At 49.0% G+C, this 26,759-nt stretch overlaps 11 protein-coding genes across 11 annotated transcripts; 4 read left to right on the top strand and 7 right to left on the bottom strand.

The window, feature by feature from the left end:
* Window positions 1–866: 866 nt before the first annotated feature.
* On the top strand, window positions 867–1,470 carry BKA55DRAFT_684805 (transcription factor subunit Med10 of mediator complex-domain-containing protein; the record flags this gene model as incomplete). The annotated part of the gene is made up of 3 exons (XM_046198698.1): window positions 867–906; window positions 957–1,059; window positions 1,110–1,470. 3 exons carry the CDS (start codon window positions 867–869, stop codon window positions 1,468–1,470), a joined length of 504 nt encoding a protein of 167 aa, XP_046055355.1.
* A 530-nt stretch (window positions 1,471–2,000) lies between these two features.
* BKA55DRAFT_184241 (uncharacterized protein) lies at window positions 2,001–4,792 on the bottom strand. The gene is made up of 3 exons (XM_046185052.1): window positions 3,936–4,792; window positions 2,679–3,846; window positions 2,001–2,626 (listed from the first exon to the last, which is right to left on the bottom strand). The coding sequence occupies exons 1-3, from the start codon at window positions 4,594–4,596 to the stop codon at window positions 2,365–2,367; spliced, it is 2,091 nt and encodes a 696-aa protein (XP_046055354.1). The 5' UTR covers window positions 4,597–4,792; the 3' UTR covers window positions 2,001–2,364.
* A 3,027-nt stretch (window positions 4,793–7,819) lies between these two features.
* On the bottom strand, window positions 7,820–8,797 carry BKA55DRAFT_534305 (uncharacterized protein; the record flags this gene model as incomplete). The annotated part of the gene is made up of 3 exons (XM_046189584.1): window positions 7,820–8,238; window positions 8,292–8,727; window positions 8,795–8,797. The coding sequence occupies 3 exons, from the start codon at window positions 8,795–8,797 to the stop codon at window positions 7,820–7,822; spliced, it is 858 nt and encodes a 285-aa protein (XP_046055353.1).
* Window positions 8,798–9,694: 897 nt separating this feature from the next.
* Window positions 9,695–12,923, top strand: BKA55DRAFT_184155 (docking domain of Afi1 for Arf3 in vesicle trafficking-domain-containing protein). Its single transcript, XM_046185051.1, has 3 exons — window positions 9,695–10,983; window positions 11,041–12,282; window positions 12,332–12,923. Exons 1-3 carry the CDS (start codon window positions 10,111–10,113, stop codon window positions 12,749–12,751), a joined length of 2,535 nt encoding a protein of 844 aa, XP_046055352.1. The 5' UTR covers window positions 9,695–10,110; the 3' UTR covers window positions 12,752–12,923.
* A 12-nt stretch (window positions 12,924–12,935) lies between these two features.
* Window positions 12,936–14,375, bottom strand: BKA55DRAFT_671370 (Alpha/Beta hydrolase protein). The gene is made up of 3 exons (XM_046197963.1): window positions 13,483–14,375; window positions 13,325–13,429; window positions 12,936–13,276 (listed from the first exon to the last, which is right to left on the bottom strand). The coding sequence occupies exons 1-3, from the start codon at window positions 14,149–14,151 to the stop codon at window positions 13,193–13,195; spliced, it is 858 nt and encodes a 285-aa protein (XP_046055351.1). The 5' UTR covers window positions 14,152–14,375; the 3' UTR covers window positions 12,936–13,192.
* A 474-nt stretch (window positions 14,376–14,849) lies between these two features.
* Window positions 14,850–15,323, bottom strand: BKA55DRAFT_684800 (uncharacterized protein; the record flags this gene model as incomplete). The annotated part of the gene is made up of 2 exons (XM_046198697.1): window positions 14,850–15,167; window positions 15,237–15,323. 2 exons carry the CDS (start codon window positions 15,321–15,323, stop codon window positions 14,850–14,852), a joined length of 405 nt encoding a protein of 134 aa, XP_046055350.1.
* Window positions 15,324–16,661: 1,338 nt separating this feature from the next.
* Window positions 16,662–17,184, bottom strand: BKA55DRAFT_499824 (RNA polymerase, subunit omega/K/RPB6; the record flags this gene model as incomplete). Its single annotated transcript, XM_046186687.1, has 3 exons — window positions 16,662–16,698; window positions 16,755–16,874; window positions 16,928–17,184. 3 exons carry the CDS (start codon window positions 17,182–17,184, stop codon window positions 16,662–16,664), a joined length of 414 nt encoding a protein of 137 aa, XP_046055349.1.
* A 346-nt stretch (window positions 17,185–17,530) lies between these two features.
* BKA55DRAFT_733746 (uncharacterized protein) lies at window positions 17,531–19,407 on the top strand. The gene is made up of 2 exons (XM_046201235.1): window positions 17,531–17,718; window positions 17,778–19,407. The coding sequence occupies exons 1-2, from the start codon at window positions 17,637–17,639 to the stop codon at window positions 19,196–19,198; spliced, it is 1,503 nt and encodes a 500-aa protein (XP_046055348.1). The 5' UTR covers window positions 17,531–17,636; the 3' UTR covers window positions 19,199–19,407.
* Window positions 19,408–19,645: 238 nt separating this feature from the next.
* On the bottom strand, window positions 19,646–21,373 carry BKA55DRAFT_500219 (Zinc/iron permease; the record flags this gene model as incomplete). Its single annotated transcript, XM_046186735.1, has 3 exons — window positions 19,646–21,052; window positions 21,100–21,230; window positions 21,298–21,373. The coding sequence occupies 3 exons, from the start codon at window positions 21,371–21,373 to the stop codon at window positions 19,646–19,648; spliced, it is 1,614 nt and encodes a 537-aa protein (XP_046055347.1).
* Window positions 21,374–23,158: 1,785 nt separating this feature from the next.
* BKA55DRAFT_684796 (uncharacterized protein) lies at window positions 23,159–24,199 on the top strand (the record flags this gene model as incomplete). The annotated part of the gene is made up of 1 exon (XM_046198696.1): window positions 23,159–24,199. The coding sequence occupies one exon, from the start codon at window positions 23,159–23,161 to the stop codon at window positions 24,197–24,199; it is 1,041 nt and encodes a 346-aa protein (XP_046055346.1).
* A 380-nt stretch (window positions 24,200–24,579) lies between these two features.
* BKA55DRAFT_499527 (WD40-repeat-containing domain protein) lies at window positions 24,580–26,408 on the bottom strand (the record flags this gene model as incomplete). The annotated part of the gene is made up of 2 exons (XM_046186661.1): window positions 24,580–26,241; window positions 26,292–26,408. Coding segments are annotated over 2 exons (1,779 nt in total), but the record flags the coding sequence as incomplete, so codon positions are not given.
* Window positions 26,409–26,759: the final 351 nt, after the last annotated feature.

Here is a 26,759-nt window from a genome sequence, read left to right as displayed (position 1 = left end):
GAACAGTGACGCGGGAAGTTGCAGGCTGCTGCACGGTGGATGGAGGTAAAATGTTGCTTGTCCGTAATATTCGCAAGTAAGCCAGGATATCCCAGCTTTGACAGACGACTGACTTTTGGTTGTAACCTTATACTTGATCTTGTCGGATCGAGCGAGCATCAACACACGCCCGGTTTCAAGGTTAGGACTATTAAACGCAAGCAGCACTATCTTTTATCTCATAGATTCTCAAACAAGTTCTTTGTCAACATTCATGCTGTGATAAGTTGAGTTGAAGTTTGTTATGTCAGATGACTTGAATATATCAAACCACTTGTCTCTTGCATCCACTCGAGCAGCCGTTACATGCTTTGAATGGCCAAGGTTGGAGCCCTATGGGTCTCACCTCCAGATAGACATCCGCAAGTATGGCTTTCAGTTGAATCCCAGTAGCCTGTGTCACCAACGGATGGCTTGTCACATTTCAGACGCTTGACTTTACTAAGTTTGCCAGGCCATGGAATGTGGAAATGTGATGATATTACTGAGGGAATTCATTGAGCCCCTGGTAGCAGTCCAGAATATGGAAGATTGCACCGTCCATAGAGAGAACAGTGAATCCTCAATGAGTGGACAGTTGTTTTAGTCCAAGATTGATGTCGTTGCAAGAGCTCATGTCACTGATAAGAAGGATACCCCACCTGCCCTGTTCACCCCACTTCCCATTCCCCCACTTCCCGCCCCAGCAGGGATCCGGAGTAGTAATTAGTCCGCCTGGCACTGATTCATGAAGCTTAGAGACTCCCTTAGACAAACCGTCGCATAGCAAAGCATCGCATCTTCAACTCGCCAAGGCTTGTCCAATCCGTGCTTATAACACCTTCACCATGGCGCCTGTCGATCGCGTAGACCACAATGCCCTTGAGCGTAGGTATCATAATATTCCGGATCGTTAACGTGCGTTAACCCCCTTGTAGAACAGCTCAAGGACATCATCCAAGATCTCTACCAAATAATGGTACAAGTCTCAACTTACGATTCCGTCGGTCGGTCCAGTAGAGAAGTTCTCATCAACGAAATGTAACATCTCTTGTCACTTCCTCCTTTGAAAATCAACTAAAAATCTCCAGCAAAACCCTCTCCGACTCCCTTCGCACTGTTCACTCCTCCGCCTCTCCCCCAAACAACTTGCCTTCCGTGCCTCCGGAACTTGTCGAGTATGTCGAGCACGGCCGTAACCCAGATATTTACACCCGAGAATTTGTCGAACTCGTGCGCCGAGGTAATCAGCTTATGCGCGGCAAACTCAACGCCTTTGGAACCTTTCGCGATATCTTGGCGGAGAACATCACCACGGCCATGCCTGAGTTGCGTGACGATGTGGCCCAGGTTGTCGAGGCCACTGGAGGCGTGCCACCCGGGAGGAGAAATGGTGAACAGCCGCAACAGAATGGCAATGCTACTAACCATGCCTCATCGTCAGCTGCTTGAGGAGATGGCGAAGATGGATGATTATGATGATTCACCACACTGCTCAGGCTACGAGCATGTTTATTTCGAGTGGTTACGGTTTCGGGACTGCGGATTTTATGATACCCTAAGCGCGTATAATGCCGCGCAACTTAATGCATTATTTCTGGGGTCAAAGCAGCGTTAAATGCCGTGATTCAATATTTGTCATCAACAGCTGCCATGAGGAGTTGATATCAACATTGATTGAATAACCCACACGATGACAACAATTATTAGCATTGAGGTCTTCATAAATGTGGCACGAGCAGAACTTTTTGCGGACAACCATCTATTATACCAAGATGTGACATTGTATGCATGAAACACCCCAGGAACCGATCTAAAGGGTCCGCGTCCATCCCAGGCCCTCAGACTCTAACAACAAGCAACTCGCTACCCTCTAGCATTGCTCTGCATTCATTGATGTCTATCCCTAAAATAAACGCCCCAATGGTATGTTGTGTGGCATAAGATGAGTGAAAAGTGCCCCTTATATGTGCGAGCCGTTCACAGTGATAACGGCTTTCTCCTGCCAAAGAGTGGAATGTGCTTCATGCATATGTATGCTGAACCAACCAGCGTCAAAATGAGGATCACCACTTGCCAAGGGAGCAAGACAGCTGCCGCCATGAAGAACTTGCCGTATCGTCGTACAGCATCTACCAGCCGGTCGTGGGCATCTCGGCGCTGTTCAAGATCATCTCGGAGCTTACTGTCCCGGGGGGACTGTGGGTGGAAGTCCTCTTCACTGGTGGTTGCATAGTCGTCGTTTTCGTCTTCTTCATCCTCATCCTCGTCTTCTTCGTCATAGAAGTCCGCATCCTCATCCTCACTATCCCATAGGTCGTCATCGTCATCATCCGCGCCGGATGGTCATGAAAAGTTGAAACCGCCAGGGAATCCTCCACGCTGCCTGGGGTCAGCACCACCAAAGTTAAAGTGGGCGCCGCCGCCACCACCGCCAGGGAAGCCCCCAGCAGATCGGAAACCACCGCCGCCGAAACCACCCTGCTGGCCCATCATGCTGAAGAGGATCTCCGGGTCGATGCCACCCATACCTCCTCCCATGCCGCCGCCACCGAACATGTCGTTGGGATCCATAAGATCATCGCCGTTGTCGTAGGCAGCACGCTTCCTAAAGGTGGTATTAGTAACTTATCTGGCCGCCAGATTTTAGAATTACTTACTGAGGGTCGCTCAAGCACTCGTAAGCCTCCTGCAAGTCCTTGAACTTTTCCTCGGCGTGAGGATCGCCGGGGTTCTTGTCAGGGTGGAGCTTAACAGCCATCTTGCGATAGGCCTTCTTGATCTCGTCACCTGTAGCGGTCTTCTCGACGCCAACGATCTTATAGTAGTCCTTGCGTTGGGCCTTCTTGAGTTCAAGCTCCGCCTTGCGAATTTCTCGCATGATGGTACGGTCCTCTGGATCGAGCTCCTGGATCGCCTTCCACTCCTTAACGGCGTCTTCCCACCTCTCGGCACCACCCAAAGCATTGGCCTTGGTCTTGCGGGCCTTTGTGTAACTGGGGTCAAGGTTAATGGCCCGCTCGCAGTCGGCGATAGCATCGTCGTACTGCTTGAGCTTGATCTTGCATTGTGCCCGGTTCTGCAACAGCTTAGAGTTCATGCTCTTATTGGAAGGGTCGATTTCCAGAGCATTGGTGTACTTCTCGATAGCTTGTTGTAGACGACCTGCCTTGAAGTCGGCATTGCCTTCCTCCTTCATGCGGTCAAGTCTTTGGACAATTCTGAGCCACTTGACGGCATCACGGAAATCAGGATCACAGTTGATAGCCATACGGAAGAACTGGATAGCCTTATCGTTCTCACCCTGACCATAGAGAACACGTCCTCGGAGAACAAGAGCCTCGGGGTCCTGGCTGTTGTTTCGGAGGAGGTTCATAGCAATATTTTGCGCCTCTCCCAATGAGTTTTCCCGTCCCATTAATAGATAAGCCTCTCCACGCATAAGCTGCCACTTGCGGGGCTTGTTGACACCGGGACCCAGGCCGCGCTCAGCCAGGTCTAGAGCATGAAGCACCATGGACATACCAGATCCAGATCCACGTGCAAGAATATCACGGGCAGACTGAATATGATGCAACATCTCCTTCGCAGGGGCCATGTCCTTAGCAGATGGTGGGGGGTCAATGCGGCTGAAGGTTGTCATGGCTTCCTCTGGTCGGCCCATAGCGGTATAGATACGGGCCAAGCGCAGAAGAATCTTGGCATTCTGAGGATCATAATCGACAGCCCTGGAGCAGTCTTCAAGAGCATGCTCATATTGACCATTAGACATATAAGCAGCAGCTCGGTTGCCTAGATAAGTAGCGGAGAAGGGGAACAGGTCGACAGCTGCGATTAGATGTCAGCATTTGGAGATGCATTCAGGCAGGTTGCAAAATCCTGGAAATAAGAGCCTGACGACAGGTGGCGATGCATACCTTTGCTGTACTGCTCGATAGCCTTGTAGTAGTTCTTCTCCTTGAAAAATCGGTTACCAGCAGCCTTGTAGGCTTCGGCGTCTTCCTCAGGCGTAATTGTTGGGCTTCCAGGGTTGGATTTGTGAGGAGGCGGCGGAGGGGCGCCGTCATCATGACTGGAGCCGTTGGGAATAGGGACGGAAAAGTTGGTCTGGGCCTTCGGGTTGGGAGGAGTAGTTGAACGAGCGCCATTAACAGGCTCGCTGTCGACATCCATGGAGTTACCGTTCATTGCGGCGGCGAGAGCGGATAATCGCTTTCGTTCTTCGGGAGGGAGGTTGAGCGGATGCGTATCGGGCTCGTATTTGTGCCGACGAGAGGAAGAATGGGAGTGAGAATGGCCCGGGTCGGTAGACTGCCTCGACAATCTAGAAGAACGCGAGGAAGATTTTGTGGACTCGGCGGCGTAAGAAGCGGGCCGAGATAGTCTCTTTGAAGACTTTGAAGGCGACTTTGCTCTCGCTGGAGAAGAAGGCTCCGAGTATGCGGGAGGTTGCTCGGCCGGATCGTGGTTCTCACGGTCGCGCTCCTCGAAAGTAGCGGATTTCCTAGTAGAGGAAAGGGGAGGAGGAGGAGTGGAGGAGGACGTTGGCTTCTTGCCGCTACCAAAGAAGTTCTTCATTTGAGCCAAACAAAGTTTGGTTCAGACAGATAGAAAACTAATACTTTTAGGTAGACGGGATGGAAGAATCCCCAAGAATCCCCGTAACGAGCTTATGCCGGATACTTTACTTTAACGTTACTTGACCGAGTCGATGCCCTAAACGGGCGTTAAGAAAAAAACCGAATTTTTTTTTTCCGGGGCTGGTCGACTTCCAGTGCCTGGCTGGACTGGACTTCACTGGTGGCTCCGGGAACGGTCGTGCGGCTCTGAGCCTAAAAGGGGTCGAGTCAAGTTAAGTGTGGTGGGAATGCCGAATACTAGACGGACGGAAGAGGACCGGTGCAGCGATGATAGATGTTAAGGAGTCAAAGCATAGGTAGGAATACAAAGACAATGAAGAAGTAAAAGAGTCACAAAATGAACAAGTAGATGAGAACAAAACTCAGGCAGATGACAAAAAGGTGATCCAGAGGAAAGAAAAACAAACAAGTCGGGGGCAGGGAAGAGGACAGTGATGAGATGATGAAGGAAACGAACCCTTGTTGAACCAATACGCAGAGCACAACTTGAACCAGCATTCAGCTGCTAATTAGTTTTGAGTCCTTCTGTTAGTATGAGATGAGCGAACTGGGCTATGACAGTGACGAGTGACAAGCGGCAACGGCCATGTCAATCCCAGCCCAGCCCAGCAGATTTATCAGCCACTGTTCTCAGCGGAGACCAAAAGCTCGACTAGGATAGATAGGACTATGTGTCAAAATCGACTCAACTGCCTGATTTCCTAGTGTAGTAACCCGTTGTCTAAATCTCAGCCTGTCGGATCACTCCAAATGTAAAAAAAGGCTGGGTTCTGCAGGTGTCTATAGTTGCCGGCTCACTACGGGAGCCTGAGCGTTTAAGTTAGGTTGGCCACTGAGACATAGCCTGGTCTGGCCTGGATAGTCTAATGAGAATAAAATTGTGTATCGTACTGCCGGAATCACGTCAAATGCCATTATAAAACTGTCATTTCATTCCATCGGTTCTCGGAGACTTTGGCAACACAGGATAGTGTTTGCCTGCTGTGCGAGTATCTTGTACCTCGTCCCCCAGTGACAGATTTCAATTCAACCCATTCAATATGCCTGGTCGCCACGCGCTTTCAACCCCCACCGCGGAAGCGACCTTGTCTGTCTGGAATTATCACGGACCACGGATCATAACCAATTAAGCAAGGACCATGTGTAATGACAATTCAATTGACAGAATATATGATAGGGGTTCTGAGTCTAAATCTGCATGTTAGTAGTGAGTTGTCCTCAAAAAAGTTGAGCCAACCAAACTACCTAGTCCGCACAAGAGGTTGGAGGTTGGGGATTGTCTATCAACACCAAACAACCACCTATGACAGCATCAGAAGCATCAAATCTTGTCTTTACAGCACAGCCCAAGTGACAGGCTCCGCAATCACAGATCAATGACAGAATGTCACAACCAAGACCAAGGCACAGAAAAAACAAAGAGATAGACAAAATAATCCGTCAATTAATTTGCAGCTGTCAATGTCTCACCCCGCGTAAACTCAACTAATCGTTTTAGTGTCCGTGGCCAGGCCCCGGCCCGCAAATGACTAACCTAATATCGAGGACTTGCGCTTATCCAAACGTCATCTCTTCTAGAAGGTTCAGTGGGGCCGAGGACCCTGACAACGTTTCTCCAGCCATCCTCGATTCTTACAGGTCGCTTTTAGGCGCTCTCACAAGGCTTTCCTGGTCCTCGCCAAACTGCTCAACGCCAGTCACTTTTGTGCAGTCTCATCAGTCTCAGTCAAGAGGTGGCGGGTCGATTGCCTGCTCTTGCATCCTTGAGGGGCTTGTTTCGCTTGGCTGCAAATCATTGCAATCCACGGGATATGGATCCGGGGCTGCCTTTTTCTATACGCAGGCGCAGCTGGCAAGCTAGGCAGTCGTCCAACACATTTGTTTTATACGAACTGGTTGACCGGATGCCTCCAGATGTCTTACAGATTGCCTTACAGAACCCAATAATGAATTTGGAGTTCTTTATTTATTGTCTTTTCCAGGCTGATTCGCATGAACATAAATATTCTGTCATTAATCTCAACCCAATTCTACCACGTGCAACCAAATCGTCCTGGCGGAATGCTGTACCACTTCGGAAAACGCCTAACATTACACAACGGTAGTAATATCAGTGTTTGCTACGAATTGACATGACACAAGGTAAGAGTTTTAAGGCAGACAGTGTCAACTCGGCAGGAAATGTCCGGCAACCGAGGACTCTGATAGAAATCCTATATAAAGCCGTGTTACTCAAGAGGTAACACAAATCGACATTTAGGAATACTCTCGCATTGGCTACTCATTTGATTCATTCACGATATTCTCGAAATTCTTACCGTCTTTCTCGTGCCTAATTCACGCTGTAGCCTTCACAGATAGAAAGTCTACGTCCAGAAGCTGCATGTATTCTTGGCGTTCTTTATATTGATATAGCCCTAAATTATTTGAATGGAAATCAACCGAGTTATTCGAGATTTCAAGTCCAATCACTCCTGGGGTCCTGTTCAACTGATGGCAACGCTCTATCGAGTCCATCATTCCAACGACCTCCAGGAGGCATATCTTCTCAACTGTATGAGTGGAACGTCAAATGTTAAAACAATAACATTCTATCAAATTTCAGTCTATTTGTCCAGGCGAGATGCCGTGCCTCAGAAAGCCTGAGGTGTATTGAGAGCCTCATAATCCTCAGTCTGATTCGATGTCTTTTTGTCTGAAGAGGACTATCGCTGGTCATGAAGCTATAAGGTGATTAACCCGATGCGTTAGAAAGGAGTCTACAGCCAATACAACACTTCCAGAGCTTGAAGTTGTTCATGAATCTATTCATGTATACACTACAAGAAGTCACAATATTGAGTAATTAATCGTGTTCTCATTCGATGTCCTATGTTGTTACCAAGTGCTATCCCAACCATAAACCATACCCATCCAGCCAAGCACCCTTTTCCGTTACAAAAGCCGCCATAAAGTTACATAAAGTAAACCCGAAACAGCTACTCTGACTCCTGCCAAACTCTGTCGCCCATAAGCCTTATGGCACCATTGGGTATCCTCAGAACTGCGCTAGAGGAAATGCGAGTTGGCATCGACGGCATCGACATCCTAACTGCCTCAACCTGAACGGGCTGCATTTGAACGAGCTTGCAGCTCGCAGGAGATATGCTTTAGAAACTAACTTAATCATCCCCATTCTCATGAGACTGGTTATCCGAACCATTGTTCGAGCCCATGATAGAGCCAACAAACTCCTGGTACTTGAACACCTCGCCTCTCTTGGCACCCAGATGAGCGTTCATGTTGCGGTTGAAAGCTCGTCGTCCAGTGAATCCGTTCATGATCTTATCAACTTCAGTGGCAGTCAGAGCCTTCTCACCAGGTTCGGGTGCTGTGTCCAGGAGGGCTTTTCGCAGTTCAACCAAATCGACCTGGCCGCTGTCATCGTCGTCAAAGGCTGAGAAGGCTGAGAGCAGCTCGGCGCTTGGTGACAATGCTGCAAGTGCGTCGGCAAGTGAGTTAAGGAATACTGCGAGGGTGATTGTCTGGGGCGCTGATGGAGGGAAGAACTTGGATACGTCGGCTGGGTTTGAAGGTAGGCCTGTTGAAATTGTTAGCTACTCGTATCTCATTCATCATTTTCGTTGTTCATACCCAGCTGGTTGAGCATATCAGTAACATCCTCACGGTTTACGACACCATCGCAATCTCGGTCCATGATCTGGAAAGCATCCCGTAGAGTTCGGACTTGAGTTGCTTGCAATTGTGATAGCGCATTGCCATTACCAAGCGACTTTGACACTGGGGTCCTTGGCGGCACCGGAGACATACGCGAAGGCGAAGAATTCATCTCGTCTCTAACAGGTGTCTTGGCCTTTGGTGTCCAGCTGGGTTGTGTGCTTGTGGGAGTTGTTGGTCTAGCAAAGCGCGAAGTCGAGCCGAAAGGTCCTGCCTTTGTCGGTGATCCAGTGGGTGTAGTATGTCTTAGGGGAGAGGGCGATGCAGGTGATTCGGCGCGACGGAATGGAGAGCTTCGAGTAGGTGAAGAGCCATAGCCCAGAGGAGATGGCTTGTATGTTACCGGCACAGACTGAAAACAACGGCGTTAGCTGGGACGGGCGTCACTTGTCAGGGATTCTCCGTCATGGAAGAAGTACCATTGTTCTTAACGTGGGTCCGACGAGCGGAGATGGACAATAAACAGGTTTATGAGAAGACGAGGAAGAGGAAGGCGACAATTTGAGGTTGATTAATGGAAATTAAGATAGAATGTATCGTGAGAATGATCAATTGGCCGTGGGATGGATATAGACAACCGTTGTCGTCATTGGGAAAGAATTGAGGTTGTAATGCGCTTTAACGAGGTGTGATCCAAAGTAAACAATGAAAGTGGTTCCTAGGGAGATGCATGATAAACGCCACTAATTGTGCCACAGAGTTGAGCCATATGTGAAAGCCAAGATTGAGAGTCAAGGCACTCGCATGGCGCTAACGAGCATGGGGTGTGCTCCAACCACAAGCTGAAAGCCGCAATTCAGGGGACGCAAGGGAACGAGGCGACCCTTTTTCTTAGTGGGGAGCATTTTGAGTGGACGAACGTTCTGTTCTGATGACATTTTTTCAGCTTGAAGATTTTCCATTGATTGGCAAAGATCCAATAACTAATAGAGATGATAATGTGACTAGGGAAAAATTCAATTAGAGAGGTCAGCCGAAAGCATATTTGCGCTGCTCTTAAACTTGACCAACCGTTTTCAGTTTCAGGGGTTAGCAACTATTAGTTGGTAATGAGGGGAGAAAGGCTGAACCCGACATAGTGGATAGAATGGGTAGGGAGGGAGTTGGTAAATAATTGAACCCTTTGTTCATTATCTCTCGTTTTTAAAACACCACTTTATTCAAATACACAGCAAATTGATTTATCGTCGGATATTTAATTGACTTGCTGGATACTTCCATCTTCATCTGTCCCACCTACAAGGAAGTCAAGCCTCGTTGTGCAAGTTGCGCCCACTTGTACTTTGTGGCGGGAACATGTCTCGGTTACAAGACTCTTTAAGCTGTTTCTAGTTCTGTTACATATTCGATAACAAGTGGTACTGGCTGGTGCTGTACATACTATCACAACTGCTTTCGATCAAGGAGAATTGTTTTGTTTTGTCAATTCTTCAAGGTACTGTAACGTCCAAAGTGGAACAAAGCAGAGCAGAGCGTCGATCCCACTGCCTTACATTGGGCTTGCATTACATTGCATGCATTCACCGCATCCTTTCACTCAACCCTCTCGGACCCCCCGAGTTCGAAAACGAAACGCAACGCAACGCAACATCACCCGATCCGGAACCTACGAGGGTTCTAAATCGTGAGAGACTCGTGTTTCGTGTCTCGGAACCCCGGCCTCAATCCGCCTTCGGCACTGTCTTAGATTGTCTTGTATTGTCTTGTCTCGTCTTCATCTCTCGTCTCTTCCATCATGGCTTCTTCGTTCCAGTCAACGTTGCCATTCTTGACCAAAACAACCAGCAACAGCGCAAACAACCACCACGGCCACGGTCATAAACACAGCCTCAGCAACTTCTCCAATGGTTCAGTCTCCAACCGAAGAACCTCCCTGGCTTCGTTTCACTCTTCGCGCCCCGAATCGCAAATGTCACAGGCCTCGCCGCCTCCCTCGAGGTCACCTCTTCCTCCTGGTCCAGAAATCGATCGCATTTCCGATCCCAATTCGCAGTCAAAGACGCCTTCGACGGGTCTATCCTCGCAGCATTCATCGCTTTCCGCTCCTCGAAGGACCAACCCCCATGCACGACCATCGAGAAAGCTTCGCTCGCAATACCCGCGAAGCTCTACAGAAAACCATGTCGAATATATCCTTGTCGCATCCTTCGACATCGATCGAGGTCCCGTCATGGAGCATCAATACCCGGTTGCGATCACAGGAGACGAAAATATGTTGGCAGAGCTTATGTTGCCCGATCAAGCCCATGCCCGCAACCAGGACTGGACAATATTCTTTCTTCACAAGGATACAAGCCAGGAAGAGGAGGATGAGGAGCGCAAAGTTAAGGAAAATCGAAAGAAGAGGCGCAAGAGAAGGCGTGATAGAGCAGCTGGTATAATAGACGAGGATGAAGAAGACGAAGAAGATCTACCAGAAGACGAATGGGATGACGATGATGAAGACGACACCGAATCTACTGATAGCGAACCTGAGGGCGGAGAGGGCCCTCCCCTAATTTATGTGCTTAATCTGGTCAATACCAAACATGACAAGTCGGTCAAGAGAGGGGCCATTGTCAAGGCCATGGCCATCTGCACGCGGCATCCCTTCTTGCATATTTACAAGGCAAGTAGCCTTCACACACGATCCTTGTGCTCGTGCATTTGCTAACCTTTTTAATAGCCACTGCTACTATTGGCTCTGGAAGAATACTTCAAAGCACCTGTTCCAGAGACATTGGCCATGCTATACGATTCAGTCAACGCCATGGATTTGTCTCTCATGCCTAAACTCAGTCTTCTTGAGCGCCACTTATTACAAGCAAGTGATAACAGGGATCTCTTTGTGGAGAAATTCGAACAGATGATTCAAATGCGGATAGCCGAAGACCAGCGCGAGGAGGCAGCAGATCAGTCATTGGATGCCACAAGGAGCCCGACAAAACTGACTGGTATCTCAAGAGCTGGTACAAAGGCCCACGTTGAGGGCGGCCAGTCGATTTACTCTGTTCCGCGCGACACGCATGAGTTTGAGAGCAAGGTCATGTACAAGGGCATACCAATCCCTATCAAAGTACCTGTTGCTGTCATGCCAGAAACCGTCGGTGACTTTTCACTCATTAAACTTATTCAAAACTTTTCAGATTCTCATCAGAAATCCCCTCAACCATTTGCGCTGCACCCTCACCTCACAACGAACGGAGTCAATACGCACCCGATCATTGTGCTGGCAAATGCGCTCTTAACACAAAAGAGAATCATCTTTTTAGGGTACAACATGCCCTCAGGCGAGGTCGCAGAAGCTGTTTTAGCCGCGTGTGCGTTGGCATCGGGTGGTATACTTCGTGGGTTTACACGACATGCTTTCCCTTACACCGACTTGACCAAAATCGACGACCTGCTCAACGTACCCGGTTTTATCGCCGGTGTAACGAATCCAACCTTTGAGCTTCACCCCGAGTGGTGGGACGTCCTGTGCGATTTACCAAGTGGGAGGGTCAAGATCAGTACAAAGATCGACCCTGCCCCTGTGACAGAGGGTCTGCTGTACTTCCAGCAACAAAACGCAGCTTTTGCGGCCATTGCAAGCGGTACGACGAATACAAGCCAGGACTATACGGGTGACAATGCCTTCATGACTGATGTTCTAAGGAGCATTGCTGCAAGACATGGCGAACGTGTGATCCGAGCAAAGTGGCGCGACTGGGTCGGTAAGTTCACTCAAATCGCAGCCAAATTCGAGGAAAGCGTTTATGGAGCTAGTGCCTTGTATATTGGAGGTGAAGATCAGGACTTGATGCCACCTGGGGCCAACGGGCATGGTTATGTCTGGGCGGATGATACAGCTAAGCATAAGGAGCTTGCTGGTAATGTGACAAGAATCGAAGGATGGCGCAACACTCGAAGTTATTACAGCTTCATCCAAGTAAGACACCATACTAAAACAAGGGACGACTAAAGCTAACATTTCACAGGATTTGGCACAGATATATACCATCAGGCCCTTGAAGGGTCTTGACTTAGCCCATCTTCACGACCGTTTACGAATGCAACGCTTAACCCCCGCACAAAGCAGAGATATCTATCTCACCATCTCCAAACACGTCCACACGTACGATGAGATTTGCCTACTACTCAGTGTCGCCCCTGAGTCTCACGCTGGATTGTTCTACCTCGCTCTTGGTCTATTCCACAAGGACCGTGAGGTCCGTCTAAGAACAGCAGATCTCCTGGAGCGTATATCAGATCATGAAGCCGGACAACATTGGTGGAGAAGTCTCAGTCGCTTTGAGAAGCTAGCTTATATGCGATTACGTCGAGAGGTGGATGCAGAAATGCAAGCAAAGCTTGAAAAGGAAGGTATAAGCGCTGAAATGGAGAGGATAGTAAGCTGAACGTTTGGATTGGAGTTCACATGTGTGGGTGGGCTTGTAGGAGTTTATTTATGGGTTGGAGTAACGTCGACGGGTTCTCCAGGAGGTGTCATGTCTGGGTTCGCATCATATACCTTTCAGCACTCATATAGGCGGCGTTTTTCAAAGACATTGGACGAATACAATGGCATATTACATCCCAAAATCGACGTGAATCGGAAGAGCATTATTATTTAACTTGCTTTTAGGTTCTTTGGTCGGTGGAGTGACGACCTCTTTTCAACTATAGTTCAGACCATAAACCAGCATCGTTGAGAGCATTTGCTACTGGAGCATCTCATGTATACAACTTGAGTACACACCCGGATCCGTTTTACCCAAAATGGCGCCGTAAGTACATCCAACCGACTTCTGTCAAAGAACTGTTGGCTTTTCACCTTTTTACAGCGCACTGCGTGGCAGTCACAAGAGGCCGAGAGCCTTGGCGGCGTGCTTGACGTGGTCCTCGCCGAAGGTAGAGATGAAGAAGTAAGAGTGGTCGTAGCCCTGGAGACGTGTTAGTATTGTTATTTGGTGAGTATTAGAAATACTTACATCCTGGTAGCGGAGGGTCAAGCCCTCGATGCCGGCCTCTTTGACGGCCTTCTCGAGGTTCTCGGGGAGAAGCTGGCCCTGCTTGTAGAAGTTGTCACCAGTGCCCTGGTCTATTAGCATGGTCCATTTACAAAATGAGAGAGGGGCTCAGAACTTACAACATCGATGAGAGCGGGGAAGTTGCCCTTCCAGCTCTTGATGAGCTCAGTAGCATCGTGCTTCTTCCACTCCTCCTTATCCTCGCCTAAGTAACCCTTAAAGGCCTTGTCACCCCAAGGGCACTGAGAAGGGTTGGAGATAGGAGCCCAGGCGCTGACACTCTTATACTTGCCAGGGTTCTTGAGAAACAGAGTCAAAGCACCATGTCCACCCATAGAGTGGCCAGAGATAGAAACTCGGGAGGAGTCAACCTCCTTAAATTCCTTGAAGATGAGGTCAGGAAGCTCATTGGTGATATACGACTCCATCTTGTAGTGCTTGCTGTAAGGGTCCTTCTTGGCATCGATGTAGAAGCCAGCTCCGCTGCCAAAGTCATATGAGTCGTGCTCACCAGGCAAGTCGAGCTCGCGGGGAGAAGTGTCTGGGTAGAGAAGAGCAAGGCCGAGCTTGGAGGCGTGAGCGTGAAGGAAGCCCTTCTCTGTGACGTTGTCAGGAGTGCATGTGAGGCCGGAGAGGTAGATGAGGAGAGGAGCTGGCTTGGAAGATGATGCTGAGCCTGGGAGGTAGAGAGTTGCGTTCATGGGTGTTCCAGTGACGGCGGACTTGTGGGAGAGCTTGAGGAAGCGTCCGCCGAAGCTGTTGATAGTAGCATTTGTGGTGAAAGCCATGATGTCACTGTATTTGAGAGTTGCTTGGGTTAGATAGAAGCAATTGGGGGTATAAAGTTGAAAACACTTTCAAGAATAAAGAGGAAAAACAAGTGAAGAGGAGAAATGGCAGTAGTTTATGATTATGTCCCTATGAAATAGCTGAGCTTTATCCCAAGGAGGGGAAGCTTCCAGTCAATGGCGAGGTCTGGGGTAACCTTAACCCCACCATCGGTACCCGGATGCCCTCATCAACATGACGAATGCCGAATTATCTCCCGGCTCCGGAATACGGAACCTCCTCCGTGTCACGGGTCGGAGACATGATAAGACAGAACAGTATATACAGTAATACTACTCTGGGACGTCGAGTCGGTATGAGTTTATAATGGTTCATGTCTTATCTTATAAGAGTAATCGTCAATCATTAAAGCTGTATCTATTTCAGCTCATGTTCTCTGGCCAAGTGCAAAAGAACAAAACGTTATCGCTGCTATTGCTAACTCCAAATACTCCGTAGCCCGGTAAGTTGCCCATTGCTCCGTCCCTAATTTATTATGCCTGTATAATACCAGGAAAGACAGTCGATCGCTCTAAGCCAGCAGTTAATATAGGTAGAAGACCCAAAAGATGCACCCGAAAACAATCGTGCCCATCAACTTGTCTAGCCACTTAGGTACCCATACTGGCTCTCCCTGCTCCATCCTTTTAATCTTCTCCTAATCGAGCATATTTTCGCCTTTCTTGTTCTTCTTTAGTGAACAGTCAAAACTGTTGAAGAGTTTGGGCCAGCCGACACGAGTGAAATTGAACTTGAATTCGTAGTTGAAATCGATCGGGCCTATTGTGCAACCCGTAGGGCTCGTACAAGTGTCATTGCAGCCGGTTGTACGTGGGTAACAGTTGAAATATTCACCATCAGGTGCAAAAGTAGTGACGTTGCGAAGGAAAGGCTCGGAAAGTTGATGACACTGGTTAAGCGTATATACCTCGTGGGTGCATGTACCTGTGGAGTTGGCACCGGTACATATCAAGAGCTGTGGTAATGAGATGTTAACACCACAAACAAGAGATAACAAATACAGTAGGGAGCAGGGTCAACTTACACCCCCGACGGCCCGCTCCTTCAATATGGGCACAGCAGAGATGCTAACAGCAGAAATAATAGTTGCAATGACAGTGAAGAACTTCATTGTTACGGTTGGGAACTTGTCTTGGCTGATAATGATAGTGGGAAAGAAAGTGTTAGATTGGCGAGTGTCAATGTCTGAGATGAAAGAGTATGAATCAGCAAGATTCTTAGCAGAGGTTGGACTTGAGTAAGATAAATACCCAAGGCAAGTATGAATATCGGTTGGTCTTTCCAATTGTTTGCTGTTTCTGTTACACCAACCTCCTGGCCTCAAAACACCACAAGTGCGACCAACCTCTTATAAGTAATGGAGTAAGATAATAAGCTTCCAATAGCACAACAGCTTCACCAAATTCGTCTAATTAGGGAACACGACTCGTACGATCAACACTAGACGTAACTTTTCATCATCGTCTTAAGTTGATTGGGATCAGTCAAGGGAGTATATCCGCCGACGTCATGTAAGTCCCCACCAAGAGGAAGATCATTCTGTCACCAACGTCTAAATAGCTAGACATCGAAACAAAGAACAACCTCGATTTAAAGCCAAGTTGGCTAAGGTCGCATGAAAACTTTACTTGCATGATCTGCGAAGCTACGGCTGTCACGGCTTTTCCCTTCCCACCAACACCCGTTTCCGGATCAGTGTGGCACAACGTCGGAGGCTGGAAAGAATATTCTGGACTTGTGGTTGGTTGGACAATTCATCTACCTGCGAGGACCCTCTCAAATATGCAAGAAGCCACAGACGCTGCAGGAGTCATGTCTTTGTATTTGAGGTTGATAATCTCCCGTCAGGCCCAAAGTTGCGTGGTATGAGAGATTGCTCCCTTGCTTGGATTGACTGTTTATCAGACTTTGTGACGTATAACAGGCCACTGCGCAATGTGAGGTTGCGTCCAAACACTAGAAGATGCCGTCATGTCTCGCGCCGGTGTTTCAGTGAAACACAATCTGGCCGGACGTATTCGGCCCATCAGATCCAAAACAAGCCATCTGCCATTTCCCGCTTGACATCATTCTCTCATGAAATTCTACCGGACAGATCCGTACTGACAACGATGTGACGTTGGAGCATCCGTCAACAGTGTTGTCGTTGGGGATTCTTTGTCCGTCTTCATCAAAGACTGCGTCAGAGACAATCAATACACTCGTGCACCAAGACACAGAAGCAAAGTAGATTTCCTTCTTGTTTTTTGTCTAGTTCCTGTGTAAATCAATCTCAATCTCAAACGCCGCGCTTATACATGATTAATTAACCTCCTGATACACTATACAACATGTCAAGCCAGAAGGGAGCACACAACGTTCCAGCTCGATTGTATCTAAGGAGGGTCGCATGGGTATATACGCCTCGGGGGCAATCGGTTGTTTCGCGACGTGCTAGTCCTTTGGTCGCTTACTGCAGCAGTTCCTCGCAGGTCCAATCCTCGTAGCTGTACCACACGCGTAAGTAAGGCATCTTCGAGCTGCCTGAACAAGCATCACTTACTAGCCATCGGGCATGTATCGCCGCACGATCAAGGGGATCTTCTTTTCTCGCATCTCCTTAATCGCAATTTGAAGGGGATCAGTCTCGCCCTCGAGATCAACAAGCACAGGCGCATTCATGCTGCATCCAGTTAGTATCCTGAAGTTGTTGCAGTTCACCAAGGTGATGCGGACCTGATCTGCAGAGCGCGTGTACCAAGGATGCGCGCCCTCTCGTATTTGGTCATGTAGGGTGTGGTAGTTCGCTCGTTCTCGGGAATCTTCTTGTCCTTGAGTAGCTTGTCGCCGCCCTTCAGCGCGTTGGCAGCGGCAGAAGGATCTCCCGAGACTACAACATTATCCTGGTCTTGTCCATTTTGCTGCTGGTCACCATCCTCCTCCTCGAGGACCTCGGGGTCGTAGTACTCAGTGATCTCCTCCTCCTCGTACATGGGCTCGTCGCTGCCTAAGAGTTAGAATCGCGTGCGCCTGCAAAGATCGCGAAGCAACTTACCCGCCAGCGCCGCCAACATCGTCATCACCGAAATCAGACATGGTGAGTGTTGATTAGTATGAACTTGATGAAGAATGAATGTGAGAGTGTTCTTAGTCCAGAGTTGCGTTCGCAATGGATGGTTTTAGAATGGCCCAGGCCAACCTCGTAAAAAAGTTCTAGAGAAGAACAAAGTAAAACCTGGTCAGGCCGATGTTTATCCGGCGCACCTTCCACACCTTCAGACAAAGAATATCGGCGCGAAGCTTTCAAGTGGGTCGCTCTTGACTCTCATCCCTGCAATCCCCACACAAAAATTCATAGTCACCGCCTTAAATTGAAATCAATTCTGCCACTTCCAAGCTTGGCTTCGACATTGACAAACTCAAGGGTCCTCGGCATGACAGCATCATGAGTAAACGAGAAGCTGCCGAGGCAGCATTTGAAGTCCCTCCGGCCAAGAGACTTTATCGAGACGGCCCAGATGACTTATGTACGGCTCTCTGCTATTCCTGAGCTCTGAAGATGCATTTACTGATATTGCAAACTTAGATATCGATGATGCCGAGGACGACTTAACTAGTGCTCATACTCCATATTCCACCCAGGAACCTGATTCACCACAGACGGTGAACACTGCTGCTACGACTCCTCGGGCTAAATTTCCTTCGGATCTCAAAACCCTTGCTTGCACATGGCCTGGTTGTCCCAAGACCTTCAATCGACCTGCCAGATTACGAGATCACCTTAATTCTCACACCAATTCCCGACCATTTAAGTGCCCTTACGATGGTTGTGATAAGGACTATATAGAGGACAAGCACTTGAAACAGCACATCAAAGCCGTCCATACTCTGGAGCGAAAACATGTCTGTCCAAAGGAGGGCTGCGGCAAGAGCTTTGTGACGGGTACTCGACTTAAACGACACCAGGCCGTTCACGAAGGCGAAGAGAGATTCCGTTGCCAAGATTGTGGGCAGAGTTTCAGAAAGAAGGAGACGTTGAGCAAGCACGTTAGAAAAGAGCATCAAGGCTTGCCTGCACTCCAATGCCCAGAGCAAGGCTGCCGTCATGCTTTTGAGTCCAAGGCGGCCTTGAAGCGACATCGTGATAAGGATCATGGCGAGGCAAAGTTCTGGTGCGGCGAGTGCGGTTTGAAGAAGATGCCCGATGGTACAGAACAGCGGGTTGGGTTTACCACTGAAGTGCTGCTTCAGGCACATATCCGCCAAGAGCATCAGAACTGCATTTTCTGCGAGTTCAAATCTGCCTCACGATGGGAGCTAGAGAAACATGTCGAAATGCACCATTCCGGCCAGTCCGTCGAGGATCGAAAGAACATCGCCTGCCCATACGACGAATGCACCAAGAAGTTCACTAAGAAGTCCAACCTCAACGCTCATATTCGTACAGCGCATGAGGGATTCCGCTTCGTTTGTGGCCAGGTTGACCTCAATGGCTCTGGCCTACAGGGCTGGACAAACGATCAGGGCTGTGGTGATAAGTTCAGTACCAAGAGTCGACTAGAAGATCATATCCGATATAAGCACCTCGGCCACGAGCGCCCTAAACTTTCTAAACCTGAACCGTCTCAAGAAATCAACCTTATCGATGAACTCTCTGGTGCTGCGAACCAGGCAGAGCGAACGATTTCTTGCCCTCACTGCCATGAAGCCTTCATTCGCTACCACGACCGGGATGCACACGTTGAGCTGTATCACCCACCGGCTGCTGACCCATCTCTTATCCTAGCTGGAGACCAGCTTGATCCTGCCCAGTTCTTCTTCGATGGAAGTTTCTCCAACACAACAAACTGGCCCGGTATCATGCCGGAGGATGACATCTTCGCCGCTACAATGGACTATGGTCCTCCTCAAGATGACTGGCCCGAAGACGAAACCAATATACTTCTCCTGGCAAGAGATCCAACAGTCCAGGATCCTCTTATTGATCCCGCTCTCGGTACCATCTGAAGAAAAGAATAGTTTGTGGGAACAGAATGGTATGGTTTTCGAAACAGGTGAAAATTAAAATAGATAACCGGCCGCAAGGCCTTGACGGTGGTCAACGTATGAGCGACTGGCTATTATGACACCGTCATGATGTAAATGAAGAATGAAATGCATGTCACAAAAAGCGATGGGAATGGCTATGATAAAAGAAATAAAGTTGTTTGACCGAGTGTACCCAGTCCTTGCGCATAAGTGAAATTCTTTCCTTTCTATCCGTACACCGAATGCCCAAACCCAAAATGACTTTATGCCCCTCCCAATGAAGCCCAAGTACAAGCCCAATTGCACCCCAGACCAACACCGCGCAAGAAAAGGAGTCAAGTAGTGACAGGAACGAATGCCATAGCATAAGCCCGTCCAGTATAAAAAGGTGCTGGCTAAGTATATATATCATATGAGGCTGACCATCTAGTGAGAGCCCACCAAGGCGTTACTGAATCCCAGTAAAGCCATGCCAAGGAAGCCAAAGAAGATGCAGAGGTTACGGCTATGGTTGAGACTCAGGCTCTCCACAAACAACTGCAATGCGACACTAACCATGATGCCGGAAGTGACAGCAAAGAGACATCCGTAAGCAACCGCATTGGGTTGCATATTGGTCTTGTCGGCGAGCTTGAACCATAGTGCAGCAATGCCCGCGCCAATGGGTTGAGAAAGACCACCAAGAAAGGCTGACCATGCCATGGCGCGCCAGCGAGAACCCAGGGCCATGTATAGCGGCAGACACATAGCGAAACCTTCGGTGATGTTATGGACAAACAGTGCCATGAAAACGTTGAAACCTAGAGATGGGTTTACGTGGTTGGTAGCGTAGGTGATGAATCCTTCAGGAAACTTGTGCAGGGCAATGGCAATGGAGGTCTGGAGGCCAATGGACAAGAATGCGTTTGTTGGAACGTGGTGGTGATGTTGAGCTTCGACATCTTCGACATCTCCTGCAGATGAGCATGAGCTATCGTGTTCAGAGAGTTCTTCCGGGACTATCGGATCCAGTGGCTCTCGCGACTTGGCTCTGCTAGTTCGATATGTCGGTCTCGCAAAGGGCTCAACAGAGTCTTCGCATCCATTTTCATGGTCATGATCATGATCGTGGTGAGCATGCGAATGTTCAGGCGCGCGGTTTAGGAATGATCCAGTGGTGGTGCGCAGAATCTGTGGTTGTCTTCCAGGCCTGCTCGGTAGACTGGTTCGGCTACTCAGATGCTTGAAGCACTCTTGGCCACAGGGGTCTGTGAATCCGTAGCAAGAGTTCGACTCGTCGCAATTGCACTTTGTATCTTGTACGAAGGACATGACTCGCTTGTGAACTTCTCGCATGGACTTCCTCCTCTCAGGGAAGCCATCCGTAAGTCCTGTAGTAGTGCGGCTTCTTGTTGGACTAGCAGGGCGTCGCATTCCATCGCGAGCAGACGCTTGTCTCTTGAGAGGCTGTGTTGGGCTATCCAAAGTGGACTCTAGCAGAGGTGTAGACTCGGTCGCAGCATTTTGTCCGTTACCGTTGGTCAATTTAGAAATTGATTTATTAACGGGAGCTTGTTCAGGCGGCGGATGGGAAGATTGGCGACGACGAGCCCGAGACTGTCTCCTCTCGTGGTGACATGAAATGTCTTTGGTCGCATTTTCATCGTGTGTATGATCACATTCGACGACGTGGGTAGGCATGAACTGGTGAAGCAATCGCGAAACTCCCTGGATACCGATGAAACCCCCGGCAAAACAGGACATCATAACCAGGCCAGCAGCTTGAGTAGACCATTTGGCCTGCTGGAAATATTCTTTGGACTCTGGTAGCATACTATACAATGCGGAAAATAGCTGTTCTTTGTTAGCAGAAGAGATAGGTGCTGTCAGAAGGGCCGTACCATAACACCGAAACTCAAGCTGAGGGAGCAAGCTAAGAAGACGTTGCTATCCTGGATGCGAAAGTTTCTCTTGCCAGGAAATAATCGAACGATAACGTCTACGCATACTATGGAGGCGCCAACAACGCAAGCTGGGAATGGTTGTTAGAATTGTACCCCGGAGGCGCATTGGGTTCTTCGAAATGAGGAGCAACTCACCAATGCCGCTGACAACACACATGATCCAGCCGCGAGTATCATTGTCGAGGCTGCTCTGGCCCACGGATGTGGCCATGCTGCTTAAGTGTATCGTCTGTGTATCAACTGATGTTGCGCCTGGAAACGAGCTCTGGTGACAAGGCTAAAGCGTGATTTTCGAGAGATATCGAGGCGTGACCGTCGAGGTTGTGATGGGCGCAAAGAGGCAAGAGCAAAGAAACTGTCGATCTTTTTGGTTTTAGGATCTGACGTAGCGAACGAGCAGGGGAATATCGATGCGGTTTTGTTTAGCGCAGTGGGCGGGGACCTTGTTAGTCTGGGCTCGCCTCAAGTAATCGATGACAACGAGAGCCTTTAGTAACAAAGACGAGGACAAAGGAGTGATGAAAATGCTTTGCACGCCGCAGAAAGAAGGGGAATAGGTTTGAGGCTGAATGTGAGTTTCAAGGGCCTTGCAGAGGCGTCAATGACAAAAGGATGGGGCTTTGTTACTGCGCATTAGCCTGGCTCTGACGACAATGGATCATGATAGAACAAGGAAACCACGTCTAGGCCCTAGACTGAGAAATTGTTCCTTTAAGATAGTTCCTATTTCAATCTCGTGCTTCAACTAGGAGAAGAGCAACTGCAACGCTATAAATATTTAGCCCCTTAGAACCCTTTTAGAGGATCGGGTTGGGGGTCAACTTACACCATCATGAGGCCGTGCGTCTCCATCAAAACTGTCCCTCAAGGTTCTCGCGTCTCAGCATCTGCGCATCATTGGATAACACGGCGTCTCGTTGACCGCCTGGCTTACGAATTATCATGCCTCTTTTGATTGTAGTAGAGGTAATAAGTAGTAAAACAGTGAGACACCAGATAATAGTGCGTTATTAATTATAGCGATCTCCATAACTGCCCTGGTGTCGTGGGGGTTATATGTTACTTGAGTAACTACCTAGTAACTATTCACATATTGTACAGCAGAGTCATTGGTTCCTTAACATCAAGCTGGATTTTATAGAAGTCTTCCTGTGGTTATGCAAGTCAAGCTGCAACTACCCTCATCATGACGCCTCATACCATGTCTGGGCTAAGTTTCAAGATGTGATTTGCGCGGCGAATCAATTTCTCGTCTTTGTCATCCCCCACCGCATCATACTAGGTAATGCTACGCATGATATTCGCTACAGTCCACGCTAACAAAACCTATGACCTTTCACTGAGCCTCAGCCCAGATATACGCCTCAAGGTTCAAAGACCCTCGATAGAAGGACAAAGGACAATTCCTCGAGAATGGCTCTCGATACTCGTATTTTGTCATACACGGCAACTTACATTTCAACTCTCACAAGCCACGCACCTTGATGAATCAATCTGAATCATTGAGTGTCTAGAACAATCCCTACATGATTCATGCCCTGCCTTGCCCTGAATCCATGCTCTGGGCAAGGCAAGTAGCCGCTCACCAATATCTGTAGCTTTTATGTATTTCTCGATTTAAAGAAAGCGGGATCTATAGGTAGATAGTCCATATTCAACTGTTACCCTCAATCTTCAAACTACTACCGCCCAGTGACGTCAAATCACAGGCTCCAAGACCCCTAAAATCCACCGATAACGGTAAAACAACGGCCCCCCACGTTCCGTTCCGAGCGCAGCTCCCAAAATTTCTACGGGTCGGATCGAAAGCTATCTCAAACCCTGTGATCGATCTCAATATCACGAGGCTCTGCAACTCAACACCATTGGGCAAAGATCGCGCGTGATCTTGCTCCCAATTATCGATTTCTCACACACTAGTAACCGTTCGCTCGTTAAGATCAAACTCTATTCTACTTTCTTTTTTCGTAGCCTCATCTGTTCTTAAGGGATAATCATGTCCAAGACTACTCTCGCTACTATGGCCTGCCTAGGCGCAGGAGGTGGTGCTGCTATCACTGCTGCCATTTACTCCCTCCGAGGTGGTAAACGTGTTGAGGAGACCAATACTCTAGCTACGCCTCCCCCGACAACCTCGAACTCCTTCGCCGCTCTTCCTGCTCCCACCGCCTCTCCTGCTGTCCCTCCCGCTCAAGTCTTCGGACCTCCAGCTACTGCACCCTCAGGCTTGCCAATCGACCCAAGCGCAATCGTCAACCCCGGGGGTCTTTTCGACTACGGTTTTCCAGGCCCTATCGCCGATGTTGCCAATCGCTCTGGCCTTGTCTCCTCCTACGATCGTCGTACACGAAACCCTCACTGGGTCGTCGAACATATCACACCTGCTTCCCTTGCCATTCGCGATGGTGATCGAAAGCACAGCAGCTTTCTTGAGGATGACTCTGTGCCACAAAAGTTCCGAGCTCTGTTGAAGGACTACTACCGTAGTGGCTATGACCGTGGCCACCAGGTCCCTGCTGCTGACTGCAAATGGTCTCAGAAGGCTATGGACGACACGTTCTACCTCACAAACATGTGCCCTCAAGTCGGCGATGGCTTCAACCGTGACTACTGGGCTCACTTTGAGGACTTCTGTCGTCGTTTGACAGTCAAGTATCCCTCAGTTCGCATCGTCACAGGACCTCTCTACCTCCCCAAGAAGGAGGCTGATGGCAAGTGGTACGTCAAGTACGAGATGATCGGCACTCCTCCTTCAGTTGCTGTGCCCACGCACTTCTACAAGGTGATCTTTGCTGAGGACGGTCGCGTTGGTGGGAACGTTGCGCTGGGCGCTTTCGTTCTCCCTAACGCTCCCATCTCCAACTCCAAGCCTATCACCGATTTCGAGGTTCCTCTTGAGGCTGTTGAGCGTGCTAGTGGTCTCGAATTTGCTACAAAGCTACCTCCTCAGCGCAGACGACGTCTTTGTTCTGATCACACCTGTGCTCTTGTGATCCGAGACTTCGCGGATAAGCAAAAGGCTTTCCCTAAGAAATAGAAGGCTACTAAGCATTTGTATAGTAGGAAAGGGAACATGGATCTCTGCATACAGGAATGAACAAGCATGGGATGCTTATAATGATCTCTCAACGGATTTTGACATACACGACTGCATACGAGAGCGTCACAATTATGTTACATGTTTTAGCATCTAGAATCATATGCACCATGAATAGCATGTACATCTCGCCTATGGGCTTAAATGAATGATGGGTATACAAAAGTTTTCGATTGATATATATTACAGTTTTTGAGATCTGTGCCTGAGTCTGTAAGGATACAATGTATTTTTGCTTAGTTGCAACCAGCTAGCATTACTTTCAAACCACCAGCGCCAGAGGGTATCGAATCATCGACGTTTGTTTTTCCGCATTTCCTCTATCTCGCTCTTGTGTATTTCCCTTGTCGCTGTTCGTGGCGCAAGCTCTCCTCTTGACTAGGTAGGGGAGCTCTCCGCCGGAGGTCTGCCTTGTCAGCTTCCAAGCCAGGCATAGGAGGTGGTGGGACCGGCATGGCAAATCCTCCAGGCGGTGGAGGCATGCTGCCAGGTGGTGGGATAAGACCAGGGGGTAGTGCTCCAGGCGGGAGTGCTCCTGGTGGTGGGAGAGGCACGCCGGCCTTCTTCATAAGCTCGAGGAGTTGAGCCGGATCTGGAGGGTTGTTGGGATCCAGACCAGGTAAGGGAGGTGGCGGTGGACCACCGATGAGACCAGGCAAGGGGAATGGTAGAGGAGGTGGAGGAGCCCCTGAGCCGGCACCGACACCAGGAATAGGAGGAGGTGGAATACTTGAGCCAAGGCCGGGTAGACCTCCACCAAGAGGTAGTCCAGGAATACCAGGTAGTCCGGGCACAGCAGCTTTCGGTGCGTCTTGGTCAACAAGAGCGTCCATCTCGTCTTCCATCTCTTGTTGTTCCTCCTCCTGTCGCTGACGACGGTTACCACGGCGGTCCCAGGTTCCTTGGGCCTCGGCCGCTGCTTCGCCGATGTGGTAGCGATCCTGGAACACATCTGTATCACCAGGTCTAGCACGGCTCCAGAAACGCGTAATACGGTCATTGGAGCCTGATGCAAGGATGTGTCCAAGAGGATGCCAGTCGAGAGACCAAATAGCATAATCATGAGCAAAGGGAACCTTGTGCATTGGCCATACCGATTGTGCGGCTACTGATGTCGGGTCAGGGCTGTCGTAAGGAGCAACGGTGAAGGACTGGCCAGGAGGCGGGTTTGGTGAATCGAGCAGATAGTGGAATAGCGAGCCGTCCATACCCCCGGTGCTGAGAAGATTAGGATGGATAGGATGCCATGTAAGAGTAGAAATATCCTTTTCATGACCTTTGAGAAGGCAAATGTCACGCATCATGCGAAGGTCGAAAACACGAGCGGTCTGGTCCCTTGCAGATGTCGCCAGACAAGCACCACGAACCTTTTCAAACAGTACTTTCGTAATAGTACTCTTGTGGCCGTGTAGAGTCGTTAAGCAACGGCTAGTACGGGGATCCCAAAGCTTGACAAGATGGTCCTTGGAACCAGATACGAGCAATCCCTTGGTAGGATGCCAATCCACACTTTTAGCATCCCATCCGTGACCTTCAAGCTTGGATTCCATTTGTCCCAGAGCAAAGTCAAAGATCTTGAGGGTCGAGTCATCGCTTGCGGTGACAAATTTGGAATCACTTGGGCTGAAAGCAAGGTCTCGAATAGGGTCGGTGTGGGCGTTGATGCTCTGGACGTTGTTGAAGTTTGGTTGCCAGTACTTGATAACTCCATCATGATCCGCTGAAATAAGCCAGTCGTCACTATGTGAGTATTCCAGAGCACGAATGGCGGAATCGTGAGCCTGCATGATGGTTTCGAAATTGAAGCCTGTTCCGTTCCATAGTGTGAACTCGCCACTGGTCGACGCTGTTAATAATCTTCGACCTTCTGGTGTCCACCGCACTACATTGATGGGGTGCTTGATCTTGTTGAGAGAAGAGTGAAGGTGTTTAATAGGGATACTGTCGGCGGCTTTTGTGACACGCGCTGCAGGTGGAAGCATCTATATTGGTGTCAGTCATGAGGCAGTTTTTCATATAAAGCGCTACTCACATCAACAATATAGCTAACACTAGGTCGTTCAGATTCGCCAGTATATCCTCCCTTATAGCTAGGGGCACGATCATGTTGCCAATGTGTTATAGTGGCACCATAGTCAGTCACAGGTCCTGGAGTTGAAGCGTCAGTTTGAAATCAAGAATGTCATTTAACTCTTCAAGTTATGATGTAAGTGCACTCGGATGCTTTTCTCATAGCAGTAGGAAGAATCCCTGCTTTCAAGCATGAGGCTGGCCAAAACCAAACTTCCCGATTGCTCGTTTAAACAATAGCCGTCCCTTGGCCATATATGGAACAGATGTATTTGATGGAGTAACATCTCCCCCACAACTTTCATATATTTCCTGCCATTGAGCAGCTTGACAATGCAAACCCAACAGGAGACATGTCACTGAGTATGATGGGTGAACTTACGTCTGCCTCGAACCTTCACAAATGCCCCATCCTGGCCCTGACCACCAC

This window comes from Fusarium redolens (genome assembly GCF_020744475.1).
Source record: "Fusarium redolens strain MPI-CAGE-AT-0023 chromosome Unknown BKA55scaffold_2, whole genome shotgun sequence".
NCBI lineage: Eukaryota > Fungi > Ascomycota > Sordariomycetes > Hypocreales > Nectriaceae > Fusarium > Fusarium redolens.
This window is presented reverse-complemented; position numbering and strand designations above follow the sequence as displayed.

Bases quoted from the DNA above. Each gene is read 5' to 3' on its own strand.
- BKA55DRAFT_184241 (XM_046185052.1), bottom strand. From the start codon at position 4,596: ATGAAGAACTTCTTTGGTAGCGGCAAGAAGCCAACGTCCTCCTCCACT. The intron at 3,847-3,935 runs GTATGCATCGCC...ATCTAATCGCAG, and splicing joins TATCGAGCAGTACAGCAAAG to CTGTCGACCTGTTCCCCTTC. The intron at 2,627-2,678 runs GTAAGTAATTCT...TACCACCTTTAG, and splicing joins GAGTGCTTGAGCGACCCTCA to GAAGCGTGCTGCCTACGACA.
- BKA55DRAFT_184155 (XM_046185051.1), top strand. From the start codon at position 10,111: ATGGCTTCTTCGTTCCAGTCAACGTTGCCATTCTTGACCAAAACAACC. The intron at 10,984-11,040 runs GCAAGTAGCCTT...CCTTTTTAATAG, and splicing joins CCTTCTTGCATATTTACAAG to CCACTGCTACTATTGGCTCT. The intron at 12,283-12,331 runs GTAAGACACCAT...AACATTTCACAG, and splicing joins GTTATTACAGCTTCATCCAA to GATTTGGCACAGATATATAC.
- BKA55DRAFT_733746 (XM_046201235.1), top strand. From the start codon at position 17,637: ATGAGTAAACGAGAAGCTGCCGAGGCAGCATTTGAAGTCCCTCCGGCC. The intron at 17,719-17,777 runs GTACGGCTCTCT...TTGCAAACTTAG, and splicing joins AGACGGCCCAGATGACTTAT to ATATCGATGATGCCGAGGAC.
- BKA55DRAFT_671370 (XM_046197963.1), bottom strand. From the start codon at position 14,151: ATGGCTTTCACCACAAATGCTACTATCAACAGCTTCGGCGGACGCTTC. The intron at 13,430-13,482 runs GTAAGTTCTGAG...CTAATAGACCAG, and splicing joins TCCCCGCTCTCATCGATGTT to GGCACTGGTGACAACTTCTA. The intron at 13,277-13,324 runs GTAAGTATTTCT...ACACGTCTCCAG, and splicing joins TGACCCTCCGCTACCAGGAT to GGCTACGACCACTCTTACTT.